Genomic DNA, 15,319 nt, shown 5'->3' on the forward strand with positions numbered 1-15,319 from the left:
TACAGACAGAAGAATTTAACTGCCCCAATTGAAAATGATCTGACCGCCCAATTACTTTTTTTACTAAGCATTTATTACTAGAAAAACATATCAAAAATAAAAATAAAAGATCTCACAGTATAAAACATGTTTTGATACTTTGTACAGGCTCCTAAAACATTTAGAATTACCCTATTCTTCGTAGCATTGAGATAATAAAAGGCTCACAATGTTCATGCATAATTTTATGACACCATGCTTCTTTATAGCTTTTCTCAGACCTGCTAGCAAGGTTGGGTTCAAGAAATTTCTGTTTTTTACCAAACAACTTTTGATGGGGTTTAAATTGAGTGAATTGTCTGGCCATAGAGCAAATACATAAATTGCATTTACTTGGAGCCATATCTTGAAAACTGCTTTGCTTGAATGCAAGTTTCCAGTTGTACAAGAAAATAATAAACTTTCTAATTTGAAACCAATTAGATAAATTGTTATTTAAAATTTTCTGGTAACTTGCAGAATTGACAGTCTCACCTTGTTGTGAAGAGAAAACCAGCACAACTGTTGGCAGTGATTTCACCTTTATAGCCTTTCTAAGACCAGCTAGTAAGGTTGGGTTCAAGAAATTTCTGTTTTCAATTTTACCCAACAACTTTTGATGGGGTTTAAATTGAGTGAATGCAATTCAAAATCAGACATCTATATTTGAAGACGCCTCAAGAAATGTGTATCTGAGATGACTACGAAAACATGAACTTTTTTGTTTAAAGCTCTTAATCAGGTCAGTTCAAGCTTTTGCAATACTAACTACTCTGTGCATGGCACAGCACAGTAGATAAAAATCTAATCTGAGCAGTGCCATCTACTGAATGCATTCAAAATGAGTTTAAATTTGTAAAATTATGGCCTTTGTAACAGATGTTAGCAAACAAGATTTTTATTGCTCTAACTTTAGAAGAAATTGTTAAAAGCTTTCTGGAAACAGTAACTGATATAAGCTTCTACTCCAACAAAGTTTGCAGTCAATTCAAAAGCAAGCTTATTATGTATTTAATCACACAACTGAAAGTCAAATTTTTGAAAAACTGTATTGAATGGAACTTGTTAGCAGAAAAATATGGAAAAAGAGTAGTTGATAGAATTTAAGCCACATTGAAAAGCAAAGTAAGAAATTCAATTAAAAATAGACACCAATAATATCTGTGAATAACACAAAACAATTTCAGGATGCATGCAATGGACTATAAAGTGAAGTGAGACTTATTGGATCTACTTATTGAATAAGTCTCGCTTATTGAATAAGTAGATTGCAACCCAAAAAGATGGTTTAAAAGAATTTTTTGAAGGATTCAAAAATATCAAAAAGAATTCTAAATAGTACAATTTTATCGATAATGCAGGCAAATTGGAAAAAAAAAATTGGTAAAGTAATTTGAAAACATTTTCTTTTCTTTATGTAACTATTTGTGTAATATGAAAAAAAATTCTGATAACATTTTTTAAACTATTAAAATTTACTTGAACAACAATATTCAATTCATTTAAAAACTCATCAAATGCATGACAACAAATACCCGATATAACTTTTTTTAAGTTTTAATTTTATTTTTTGCAGTTTAAGATTATAGACAAAGTTAAAAATTACAATAATAAAATTTAAAAGTATTTATCCATTTCTTATACTGCCATCAATGCTATAAGGTTTAATCATTAAGTCTTAATCTCTAACACAAAACATAAACTATGCATGTTAGAAAGTGAATGGATAAAAATAAAAGGAGAAAAAAAGAAAGATAAAAAGTGAAGAGATTTAAATAATTACAAATAGTAATTGATAATTTTTTTTTTTTTTCTTTTCAATTCGGTTTTCTATACATTAAACATTCATAATTTAAAACTTTAAAAGCAGTTAATTGTAAAATTATTAAACAAAGCAAAAAATATTTTTAAGCATTAAAAAAAACAACTTAGGAACTTTAAGAAATTATTTACATCAAGATTCATGGATTTTTGCTGCTTTACATTTTTGTTGTGTTGATCAACATTCAACATGATGACAGCATAAGCCATAGTAAATGCAGCATCTGTATTCTTGTATGGGACAGGATTATTATTCTAAAAACACACACATATATATTTTAAAAAATGTATTTTTTTATATGAAATACTAAAATTATAAATAATATAAGAAATAAACAAAACTTGACATACAAAATGTGACATACAAAATAAACTGAAGAAAACTCCTCCAATATCAAAGATATGACTGGACTTTCACCAGGAAGTCGAAAAGATTCCAAAAAATTTCTAAGAGCCTCATCAATACGCAGATTTTTCATTGCAAATGATCTAGAATTTATTACCCCAAGCATATATAAAAATAATAAAAACCATTTCATTTTTTTATTTATGTAATTAGGCTGACAACAGTTAAACAAGGTCTTTTATGAAATCATAGCCTTTTATGAAATTAAAGCTTTTATGAAATCATAACCAATAAGAAAAATAAATATAAATTTTGGATTAAAATGAAAAATATCAAGTAAATTAAAATGACACGGGAAAATGCTTATTTAATTATTGAACTAAAATTAAACAAGATGTCAAATGTCAAACTTCTTTACTATAAAACTTTTAGTAACCAACCACTACAATAAAATTGTATTACGAATCTATTCAACTTTTAAACATTGAATTGAACTAATCCTTTATCCTTAAATTGAATCAGCTCATCAATCATCAGCTAATCAACCATTAAATTAAATAAACTCATCACTATTAAATTGAATAAACTCATCACCATTAAATTGAATCAGCTCTCAGCACTTGAGTTGAACCAACTCACAACCATCAAATTGAATCAACTCATCGCCATCAAACTAAACCAACTCTTTGCCCTTGTATTGAATCAGTTCACAACCATCAAAATAAACTCACTATCATTTGATAGCTATTAAATAAATATTTACTGTATCTTTTTTCAATCATACAAAACTCAATTCAGGTTTTTTTTTAATTTTCTTAAAATTTCAGTCTAATTACAGGTGTGGATATTACAATTTCAAAAGACCTGCATTAAAATTTTTTATAAAAAAATTATTATCATAAAGATTTTTGATCATTTTTTAATAATAAAAAAGGGTTAAAAATTATTAAAAGGGTAAAAAGTTATTTGATTATTTACTAAAAATAAATTTAACTAACAGGTCAAAATACATATTTGTAGCTAACAGAAAAGCAATAGTTACCCAACAAATGCTTTAAGATATTCAGCATTTTTACGAGTACCAATAAAATCTCCAAGTGTTTTCTTGTCCACGCGAGGATTTTCTTTCAAATAAACAATTAAATCTTGTGGAAGAAAATTAGCTGAAAGCAAACCATGCTCCTGCAAATAATCTATACCGCTTTTTGGCTTTTTATTAAATTCATCAATACCATGCGACAACAACTAAATTAAATGCAAGAACACTATTTTGAAATTTGTAAATAATATTATATATTAAAGTAAATGTTGCTGTATCAATAGCTTAAAAGCTTTATTTTATTATCTATTTATTATCTATTATTATATAATTACATAAAATGATTATGGTCATTTTTGACAAAAAAAGAATTAGACATGGAATTTTTGTTGGTATGGTTGGTAATGATGCTGATAATATTGTGATAATAAAATGAATAGAATAAGATTTTGAAGCCTGATAAAAAAAGTAATAACAATAAAAAGGAGCCCTAAATAAGGAGGATCTAAATATTTGATATTTTATTTTTGTATTTCTCATTTTATTTATTTTATTACCGTATTTTACTTTATAATTAAATTTTATATTTTATATATTTAAAGTTAATTTTATAATATTTTAGATAAAATAATAAGACTGAAATAAACTATCATGCCTGAAATAAAATATCAATACAAGACTATTGGTACATACAATTACATCAAATTAATGACTGTCATACAGTTTGTTAAGGAAGAGGAGTCAGTACACAATGTATCAAAGTCTTCTGGCCAAAAAGGACAGAGTTTTAACAACTAGCTCAAGATGTTGACGCAAGGTTGCAAGAAAAAGAGAAGAATAAAACTAAAAAGAAGACTGTATCAGTAAGAAAGAGAAAACTGCTAGTCATAACCGCTAATGTTTGACGTTTTAAATTCATGAAAAGCAATAAGTGTGATATATGTATCAAATATATTATGAGTATCCGTATTACCCCACCAGTGAGCTAATATAGATATATGAAAGGTGTTGTTAAAAAAGGATTAGTAAGTTAGTTATTGAAAATATATTTATGTTCTACTCATTGTGAACTTATTCTATACACCCTGAATGTAAAGAAAAATAACAAAAGTTTTTATGGTGATAATTAACTAAAAAAAAAATTATATTAAAAAAATATATATCTAAAATTCTATCCATATTACCCCACCCCACCCTATATGATTGCTTGTAAAAATGTCTAGTTGTGCAACATAACGAAATGCTAATTTAAGAAAAAAATCTGCTCATGAAATTGCAGAATAATAATATATTTCTAACACCGGGTCTAATGAGTCATGTTGTGGTACTAAAGTTATAAAACTAAGGCTTAGTAGGAGTATTAAATATTGTTAAAGTATAATATTATTATTAGAAAAACAAAAAAATTATGTTAAGCAAAACTTGATATCAGTTTTGCCATCGACATGCTTTGCACATGTAATAAAGCTTTGCAAATGTAATAATCTGGCAAAGCTAAGACTTATTGCCTATGGACAGTAAGTAACAACCAAGGTTGTTGTCTTTTTTAAATAAAAATAAATGTGGTGGGCTATATTTAGTATAATCTAGTGCAATGTGATAATATAAACTATTAATATAATGCAAAACATATAACAACAACAACAAAAAAATTACTTTTTTCCTAATTTTTTTAGCAGAAATTTCTTCTCGAGAAGGTAAATTGCCGGAAAAACTATCAGTCTTGTAATCCTTGCTTGGAACACTAGCATTAATACCAAGAAATCGTTGACCAGTTGCATAACCTGATGTAGAGAGAGCAGTGCATCCTATGCTATGATCAACATCATCAACTTCTGATTCATATTCCACTATCAATTGAATACACATAAAATTTAATATATATTCATATTTTTTTTAAATAATAAATTTTATCATTAAATTTACATAACTTCTGGAAATTGATGTAAAAGAATGAAAATAAGAAAAAAAGTATTTTATTATAATAAAAGTATATACTTTTTTTATTTGTGTTGGCTTCTTTTCAGTTTACATTAAAATCATATTTACTTTTGGTTTCATTTGTTGTTAAATTAAAAAAGTTCAGAGTTTTATTTTCTCTTTATTAAAAGAAATGGTCCATAAAAAATAGTTGATAAAAAAAAAACTTTATCTGATTCAGTCCTCCCAACAGTATCGATCATAGATCTTACCGCTATCCATAGATACCACCCCAAAAATTAAAAAAAGATTTAAAAAAGTTGTATACAAAGTAGTTTTTAAATCAAATTCTAATTTAAGAACATACCTAACATATAGAAACAAACCTAACTTAAAGTAAAGGGTTTGTATAATTTTAAAAGCTAATGATGCTGGTGACCACAATGCAGCAAAAACTCTTTATAATAAATTATTATTTGTCCCCAAAGAATTTGATGTTTTCTCATTAATATAACACACACATATATAATTTAAAGATAAATGTAAACACACACGTGCGAACACACACACACAAACACATATATATAAATATGGGCATTTCCAATAAACCATGCTCAGAAACTCGTTTATGTTTTGTCTATTATTTACAGAAAAAAAAAACTGGCAATCTCCAATTTACTCTCATTTAAATCTAATCTATATTAATATTTTGTAAACAAAAAATTGTATACATTAGTAATGTTATCAAAAAATAAATTATGTTTAAAGCAGAATAACGCACGGAACAGAAAAACACAAATTTTAGTAGATAAATAAACTTTAATTCCTCCGAAAATATAAGTTTTAGTAGTATACCTTTTTTTTAAATAACATTTTAAATATTAGTAAAGATTTCCAGAGAGTTACGGGATTGTATTATGTATCATCAAGTGACAACAATCGTTTAAATGTAATTCATAAATGATTACTCATGGAAGACACACAGAAGTTGCAAACTCGGTAATTTTATGTAGATATTTTTATGAAAATAAGTTGCTTGTGAGTATTTCAAGTGAAATATTATATTTCTACAACTCATATTTAATACTTTTCTATGAGAAATGGCAATCATCAAACATATCTAGCTAAAGTATAGCATTTTGAAAATTATTGCATATTTTTCAAACTATTGTGGCATTAACACACACACACAAAAAAAAAATGATAAAAATATATTTCTTTAATTTATTCAGGTAGCCTAAAATATGATAAAAACATTTTTGCTATAATTGTTCTTTAAGAAAATCATAATAGTATGCATATTGCTTTAAGTCCCAACTTCTAATTGTTAAAGTAAAGAAAAATAAAAAATTATGTTCATATATATATATATATATATATATATATATATATATATATATATATATATATATATATATATATATATATATATATATATAAACATATATATAAACATATATATATATATATATATATATATATATATATATATATATATATATATATATATATATATATATATATATATATATATATACACATATATATATGTATATATATATATATATATATACATATACCTATAAAGTCAACAGCTGAATTTTTTTCATCCTGGTGATTTCCTTTTATATCCTTGCAATGTGCTTCAAACTCATTAATAATTGTAAGCAATGCATCAAGAGACAAAAAATTTACAGATGATAGATTGCCAGGACGGAAAGCATTCTAAAAAATTACCAAAACTAATGCATTAAAATACTTTGAAAAAAATTTCTCAGCAAATGTTTAAAAAACAATTTTTAAAAAGCTGCATAATAAATTACACAAGTTACCTTTGAAAGAGTTTTACAAAGATCTTCTAGTATGTTTGCACAGTGCAGATCACAATCAAAGTTGACATAAAGTTCTTGTACTAATCCATCAATATGAAACAGCTAAAAGTATTTCAAAATATAAAATAAATAAAAATATTTATAAATATAAAACAACAATGAAAAAGTTAAAACATTTATTACTACTGATATGAGGAATCCCTAGACTCCAAGGTTTATAGCCAAAGATTCCCTACATTTAGCAAGACCCTGGTGCTCCAGTAATATTTAGGAACTTTTTAAATTTATACAAGAAAAAAAAAGTTCTACTAATTTTAAACCTGGAGATCCTAAGCGGCCGTGGCACAGTGGTTAGAGCTCTTGCTTTAGAAGCAAGAGATCAGGGTTCGAAGCGAACTCTATACATATTTTGTGTCATTGGTAAGAAAGGAGGCGTAAGCTTCTTAGTTAAATGCTCATCCGCGATAAGTCCCTTAGGTCTTCTAGGGGCACATAAAACAAAAATTTAAAAAAAAAAAGTTTCTCTATGCAATAACACATAAGAAATTTAACTTCTAATTTCTATTACAAAAATTGCATACTCGCCCCTTGTTTTACCCAGCCCCTGTCTCTCCTACAATAATTACATTCTATTACAACTTTTGCCCTCCTCCCCCCCTCCTCCCTCCAGTATAAAAATAAACTTTAAGTAGATTTTTTACCTGATTAACATATTCTAGTGCCATTTCTCTCTTCTCATAAGGAACATTAAGATTCTCAATTGATAAAATTTCCATGAGTTTCAAGAAAAAGCGCTAAAATAAAAAAAATTGAGCTTTTAAAAACTTTTAAAGATTGTTAGTTATGCCTGTTCTACTTTTAAGTCATATTTAAAAATCATTTCAAATAAACTTTTGCTACTACCATTTTTTCTTCATACAAACATAAAGCATATAGTTGTATTAGAAAATCACTATACCTCATTTTGAAACTTTAAATTTTGACGAAGTGCTTCAAACAAAAGGAAACAAACACGCATTGATAATGAAAATAGAATGTGAATATCACACTGAAGAAGCTTCAAACAAAACATTGCTAAGCTATCACAAAACTTCACAAAATAATAATAAAACATAAATATTTATTTAAAATGTATTCAAAATTTTTTTTAAAGTTTTACCGAAAATAGATTTTTACATAGGTCATCTTTTACAATATGCAAAAGTGAAGCAAAGTGTCCAATATGGCTAGCTCCAGATTCTAATGCCACTATGATTAATGACAAACCAATATGTATCATTGTGTTGGTATTGTGTCTGAACATATGAATGTTAAAATTTATTTGGTAAATAATTGAAAATAAGTTCAGCAATACAAAAATTATTACAAATTTAATTACTTAGAATGTGAACTTTAAATATATTTTAACCAAAAAAAAAAAAATTCAAAGAAAATTATAAAATGAAAAATTTTTTTAAAAAAATCTTGAAACTGATAAGGCTGTGTAAAACAATTTTTTTATTTGTTGTATTTATTGTATAATTGCTTATTGTACAGTTGTTTATGTACGATATTAATTATTATCTTCAAAATCTAAAAACGAAAAATTGTTTTATTTTATATTCATAGTATATTTATTTCTTGATTAAAAATTAAAAATAATAGTTTATTTTTATTTAATCAAACAGATTTCTAATCTAATAATTAAACTTTAAATACATTTTATTTTTGGCATTTATTAAAGTTTTACTAATTAACTTATACTACTTGTACTATTACCATTACTATATTACCCATAACTACCCTTTACTAATACTAATTATGATTACACTATGTAATCCAATTTTTGTTCATGGCTTATAAGTGTTATATTTCTTATAATTGCTTATGTCTAAAGTATGCAAAAAAATGATTTCATTTAAGCACAAACTTTGCTTACACAGCAACAGCATAAAGAAAACCTTGTTTTGTGAAACTGGAACGATTTTATTTCATATTCCTCATTATGATCAGGTAAAAACAGAAATTGCACAAAGAATAGACAAACACAGTCAGAAACCACTCACCAAGGTTCAGAAATGATTAGATTTTCTAGATTTACGATTGTACTGTGAATCACTTTCTCGAAGTAGCCGCCAAATATAGTCCCCTATCATGTTTTCATTATACTGTCCTTGGTAACAACATTCAAAGTCCAACATATCTTGATAAAAGTGCTCGCCTTGCTCCTCGGAGTAAATGCCCATGTTCTCTTTAAATTTGTTGAGATACAATTCAAAGATAAGGACTTTCAGAGACATTCTACATCCCATTTTGGCGTAATTCTTTTTGAGAGTCTGCACCAACTCCACATAGTTTTCAGCTTGATGATTATCTGAACAACTGCAATGAAACTGCTCCAAGCTGCTCTCTCTGTCCTGTTCAACAGCGTGCAAAATCCTCACATTCTACGATCTACTTGATTTGTGGTCCAACAAATATACCAGCCCTGACCTTAGTCTCGGATAGCTTTGGAAAAAGATCTTGGAGTTATTGAAATGCTGCTGACTCCTTAGGAAAAACACACTTTCAACTCAGGAACAGAACAAAAGTGAAAATTTATTACATAGTGTTATAATGATACATTATATTATTATAATTTTTTTTTAATATAACCATGTAATTTATAAAATGTTATGCAACTTTGATTAGTTGACCATTGATTGGTACCATTGATGAAATCAAAACTGAGGTCAATAAGTGAAAATTAAATTCTAAAAGTATATATTACATAAGAAGATCTAGCCTTATGTCATGACTTATATCAATCAATATAAATTAAATCATTAAAGTTATCTTGTAAAAGTATTAAAAAATGTAAACAACAGTTTATAACATTAATAGTTTAATACTAATATCCAATACTTATTTTACATATCATTACATAAACATAGTAGAAAATAATAACATTTAAATACAATAATATCGTATGGAAAAAAAAACTACATTTAAATACAATATTGTGCAGAAAATAATCTAACAGGTAAACTATTAAACATTAAATACACAAATATTATATATTATACTATAAGTAATACAATATTTATGAATATTATTTATATATTTATATATATTGTATAACTTAACTTTTTTAAATATTATTCAATAATATTAGTTATACTTTATATAAATAAATATTTTAAAATGCCCTATAACAATATAACTTCAATTTATTTATAACTTATATATTTGGTTTATGCTAGTTACTGATAAAAAAAATTAAAAACTATACCGATCATTAGGATTTATAAGTGAGGTTAAAAATCGTAACAGCTCGCGCACACAAGGAAGTCCATAAGGCAAAAGAGGACCCATTCCTTAATAAAACATAAACTAAATTTTTAACTGTTAAATAATTTAGTATTTCAAATATCGTTTTTTTTTTTAATGAATTCAAAATTTATTAACCTTCTTTATCATGTGATGTGAAACGAACACCCTGGGTATTCACATAATCTTGGTTATTAGTTTCTTCAGTTTTCAATATTGTTGAAGTAATCTTAAGAACAGACTTATCTATTTTAGATATTGCTTATGTTAAAACAAATATTTCATTCTAACATTAAAAAAGAGAATCAACAAAAAATTTTGAGTGTTTCAACAAACAACAAAACAAGACTTAAAAAATTAAATAAACATTTATTTGTTTACACAATAAGTTTGTAATTACCTGAACAGGGCTAGCGACCTCATCATCAGCAACCATTGGATCTGACTCGTCTGGATATTGTAATGATATTACGCCATGGTCTTCAAAGTTTTGAAGATTTTTATTAGAATCACATGACTTGCTCTTTACTTGACCATCTGGAATTTCCATCGATAATGTAGATTCTAGTTGAAGATCACATGCTTGGTTTATATCTTCAATACTTTTCATAACTTCTGTTGAATCACTTAATGTATTTTCAACAACTGCTGTTGTATCAATTTCTCTAGAGTTTTGTGAATGAAGTTTTTTTAAAAAAGTCATTTCGTCTGCAGCTGAAGGTTCTAGTTCGACCATAGTTTTACATTCACTGCTGTCAGAAACAACTTCTGTATCAGAATGAGAATGTTTTGTTTCTAAAAACAATTGAAATTAATCAATTCTACAATATCAAAAAACAAGTAAACTTTTGAAAAACAAATAAAAGAATGATGATTAAGCAAAAATAATGCTTGATTAAATCAAGAGGAATCAATAAAAGAATAAATAACAAAATAACCAATAGAATAGAAATTAACAAAAAGAGAATTAAATAATTTATTATTTATTAGAATTAATTTATTATTTAATGATTTAAGATATTTAAAATAAAAAACAAGTTTAAAAAAAGCATTTGAAAAGTTAACTTCATTAATAATTGATAACTTATAACAAACACATAACATATTAATATTATAAATATTTTTGCAGTGAACTTAATAGTTCTGTAACTTCATAAAGTATTAAATTAAGTATGATAAGCTATATTAAGTATAGGCAATGCAATGGCATCGCAAATGGTGGGTGCTTTTTTTTTAACAGCTCAGTAGTTTTGTAGGAAGAAAAAAAAGATAAAATAAATCTAAAAATTATCTCATGCAAAAATAAAAAAATAAAAAAGAATTAAACAAAGATAGTGAAAAATTTTAAAGGAAAAAAAACAAACAAAATTAAATAAGAAAAAAAGCAAAGAAATACAACAAAAAACTACTGAACTGTATGAAAACAGAAAACATAATTGAAAAAGAAAGGAAAAATATTTTTTAATAATTGTATTTTCTAATTATTTCTTATTTCTATTTATTTTTCTGCTTTAATGTGTTGTAATGTTTTTTGTTTTTTTTTGTTAATTAACCTCCCCAAGACCAAGAAGGCCACTACAGGCAAGGAGGTTAATTAATTGTGACTACTTAATTGTGATTAACACTAAAGGCAAGGAGGTTACTTAATTATGTTTTTATAACCCTCTCTCAACTCTATAACTCTGAAACACGAACCTTGACGAACAAGGCCGCTGCACGGAGAAACAAGTTGAATACAGTACTACCAGGGACATGGTGGGGATCGAACCCAGAACCTCTCGCTTACAAAGCAAGCGCTCTACCACAACACACCTACTGCATGTAATAGTTAGTCAACAATTTAGTTATTTTATTTTAACTTGTGATATTCAGACGTTTATTTTCGTTTATTGTATTTTTTTTTTCTTCTTCTTTCATTTCAACATTGTTCATTCATTACAAACTCTTTATGCATTTTGTTGTTGTTTTTGTGCGCTGTATTTTTGTTATGATTTTGTTTAAATCTTTTGTTGACGTTTCATATTATTGTCATAATCATAATATTATTGTATTATTAAAATCATTATTATTATAATTATTGTTACTATTATTATAATTATTGCTACTATTGTTATTACTATTTATCTTTTTATTAATATCTCTGTTAATAATATTAATAGATCTTCTTTTATATAATTTAATCTTTTGTTTTTAATTAATATAATTGTTTTATGTCATTGTTACTTGTTACTTTTAACTGTCTTTTTAACTGTTTGTAACTTTCTAACTTTGTGTGTAAACTATTGCATTTATAAAAACAAGTTTCTAATTCTTGTTACTATAGTTACCGTTATAATAATAATAATAATAATAATAATAATAATAATAATAATAATAATAATAATAATATTAATAATAATAATAATAATAATAATAATAATAATGATTATTATTATTATTATTGCAACCATTATTAATATTATCAATACTGTTATTGTTGCATGTTGTAAATTCTATCATTATATATTGTTAACATAAGTATATTATATATTACTTTTATTATATAATTAATATTAGTAGGTATATTTTATATTTTCATCGTTTTATTTTTTTTTTTAATTATTTTAATTCACACTTGCTTTTATTTATTAACACTGTTGTTGATTTTTTTTATCCAACTTTTTACAAATACTATTAGTCTGAGTTTTTGAGGAAATCCTGTATATCAGAGATGAAGGTACTTTAGCCTTTTTATTTTCAAATTTAAATTCTTAATTAAAAAACAATAAACTCAGAGGATAATTATAAGTCAAAACTAAACCCAAAAGTTGATGATCAAGTTTTAAATTTTTTTTTTTTTTTAACAACTGCTTTTCAAGCAAATAGAAAAATAACTAGACAACTTTGACCACAACGCATGAAATATTGCTACAACCAGGAAGCAGACATATTTGAAAAAAGTCGGTAACTAGCCAACTCATTATTACCATTAATAGCCCCTTTCAGTTTTTAGTTTTTCAGCAAATTATTTTAGTTGCATTTCGAAATAGTTTTTTTTTCTTTCTTTAAATAAAACTATTTCTCTGTAATTTATGCATCCTATTGATTACCTTAACTAATATAAATTAGTTTATTTGCTTTTAAAGTTTTTAAACATAAGACTATGAACTTTTGTGTTTTAGATAAATAACCTCCTTACAAATTTTTATTTATTTATTATGAGTTTTTTTTTTAATTGAAAAAATGTGGTGAAAATTGTTTTAATTCTTAAAAACTTTTTACAAGTGTGGGCAACACCAATTTCTCCAAAAAAAACATAGTTTGAGTTTCAGATTGACTTTTTTTGTTTACAAAATGTTTGTTTTTTTGCATAACAGTCACTGATTTTTTTTGTAGTGCTTGAAACTATCTTTTAACTATTCAAACGACTAACAACTTGTTGACTTTATAATATAAGTTATTTTATACTACAACAGTTGTTTTGTTTTAAGTAAAGCAGAACTTAAGTATTATATTTGTGAATATAAATATTACACAATTATAATACAAAAATAGAGTTTAAATAAAAAATTTTTATTTCTTTTCAAACACAGAAATTCAATGCAGAGAGATTTTTTTCCAAAAATCCTCAGTGTTAAATACTGTGTAATATCATTATAACATTAATGACAATATGGTCAAGTTTGCAAAGTTGTTTATAAGAAAAAGGCATTATATTTGTTTTTTAAGATGTAATTTAGTTTATAATACTAAAAAATTTTAAAAATACATTTGAAAAAGTATTTTTTTAAATGATTTTGATGGTTATAACTGCTTTTATTATATATTTTGCTCAAACTCATATAGATAATACGAAATTATTACGCACTAGATCATTGTGTAATAATTTATATTTATAACTGATAAGTTTTACAACTTTTAAATTTGCTAAAATAAACAAAAAACTAATTTTAATACTCATCATACTTTTGCTTATTTTACTTAGTTCTTGATGATTAATTTTATGAACAATATACATCATTTATGTACAAAGTGTATGTTGTATTTAGTTCATTAAGTATCAAAACTTATCAAAAAATAAGTATTAAAACAACTATGAAAGTGATTTAAAAAAAGCTTTATTTGATTTAATAATTTTTTCATTTAATATGCTTTAAATACTTCATTTAATATGCTTTATATATGATATATGCTTATATAAAAGTAGTACGAGTATAAAGAGCAAATTTTTATGAATAAACAGATAGCTCACGCCAGAGTTGTTAGTCCTTGGCCTTGGTCTGCTTTTAAGGCCAAAAATTTTGGCCTTGGTCTTGAAACTCTTAATCTTGGCCTTGACCTTGTAACTTTTGGCCTTGACCTTGCTACTTTTTGCCTTGCTAACAACTCTGGCTCATGCCAAAACCAAAAGCTCTTGTAAAAAGTTTTTTAAAGGAGCAGCTGGCATGGCTTACCATGTTTTGTTTAGGAGAGCTTTTCTTTGCTGTCACACTTATTTACTCCTGCCAAGGCATGAATATATATTTATTTTATATGTATATATTATATATAGTATTCAGAAATACTATTTATTATATCTTTAAAAAATACTTATCATTTGTTAAATATTACGCTAAAATAAACTAAAAAAATTAAATAAAATAAATACCTATTTTTGAAAGTTCTTTTTCATCTTCAGAACCATTTTTATTTGAAGGACTTGTTGTATTAACTGTTGTCATAGATTTTGATTGACGCATCTTTGGTTTTGCTCTATTTTTCCTTGAACCAGATGTTGGAACTGTTCTCTTAAACATCTAAATCACAGCTAGAAAAATAAGACTGCTAAAATGGTTTTTATTTTTACTTGTTATATACATTTATTATACTTATAGTTTATATTTATTTTGTTTAACTATCATTAAAGCTATATAGAAAAAACTACATCAATTAATAGAAACCTAATATTAGTAAACTCCTTCATTTTTAACTGCAATAAAATATATATATATATATATATATATATATATATATATATATATATATATATATATATATATATATATATTAGTGAAGAACCTAGATTTTATTTAAGGA

At 25.2% G+C, this 15,319-nt stretch overlaps 1 protein-coding gene across 1 annotated transcript in view; it reads right to left on the bottom strand.

Moving 5' to 3' along the window:
• Positions 1-15,319, bottom strand: part of LOC100213268 (Golgi-specific brefeldin A-resistance guanine nucleotide exchange factor 1) — a 76,710-nt gene that overhangs the window by 23,771 nt on the left and 37,620 nt on the right. The window contains exons 8-20 of the mRNA XM_065796411.1: positions 14,892-15,039; positions 10,665-11,059; positions 10,403-10,493; positions 10,227-10,311; positions 8,136-8,271; positions 7,935-8,033; positions 7,678-7,770; positions 6,977-7,078; positions 6,725-6,869; positions 4,881-5,074; positions 3,228-3,430; positions 2,205-2,328; positions 1,972-2,094 (exon numbers count right to left, since the gene is read on the bottom strand). Coding sequence (XP_065652483.1) covers positions 1,972-2,094; positions 2,205-2,328; positions 3,228-3,430; positions 4,881-5,074; positions 6,725-6,869; positions 6,977-7,078; positions 7,678-7,770; positions 7,935-8,033; positions 8,136-8,271; positions 10,227-10,311; positions 10,403-10,493; positions 10,665-11,059; positions 14,892-15,039 — 1,938 coding nt within the window. The remainder of the gene's footprint in view (positions 1-1,971; positions 2,095-2,204; positions 2,329-3,227; positions 3,431-4,880; positions 5,075-6,724; positions 6,870-6,976; positions 7,079-7,677; positions 7,771-7,934; positions 8,034-8,135; positions 8,272-10,226; positions 10,312-10,402; positions 10,494-10,664; positions 11,060-14,891; positions 15,040-15,319) is intronic.

Source organism: Hydra vulgaris, chromosome 04 (assembly GCF_038396675.1).
Source record: "Hydra vulgaris chromosome 04, alternate assembly HydraT2T_AEP".
NCBI classification, from domain to species: domain Eukaryota; kingdom Metazoa; phylum Cnidaria; class Hydrozoa; order Anthoathecata; family Hydridae; genus Hydra; species Hydra vulgaris.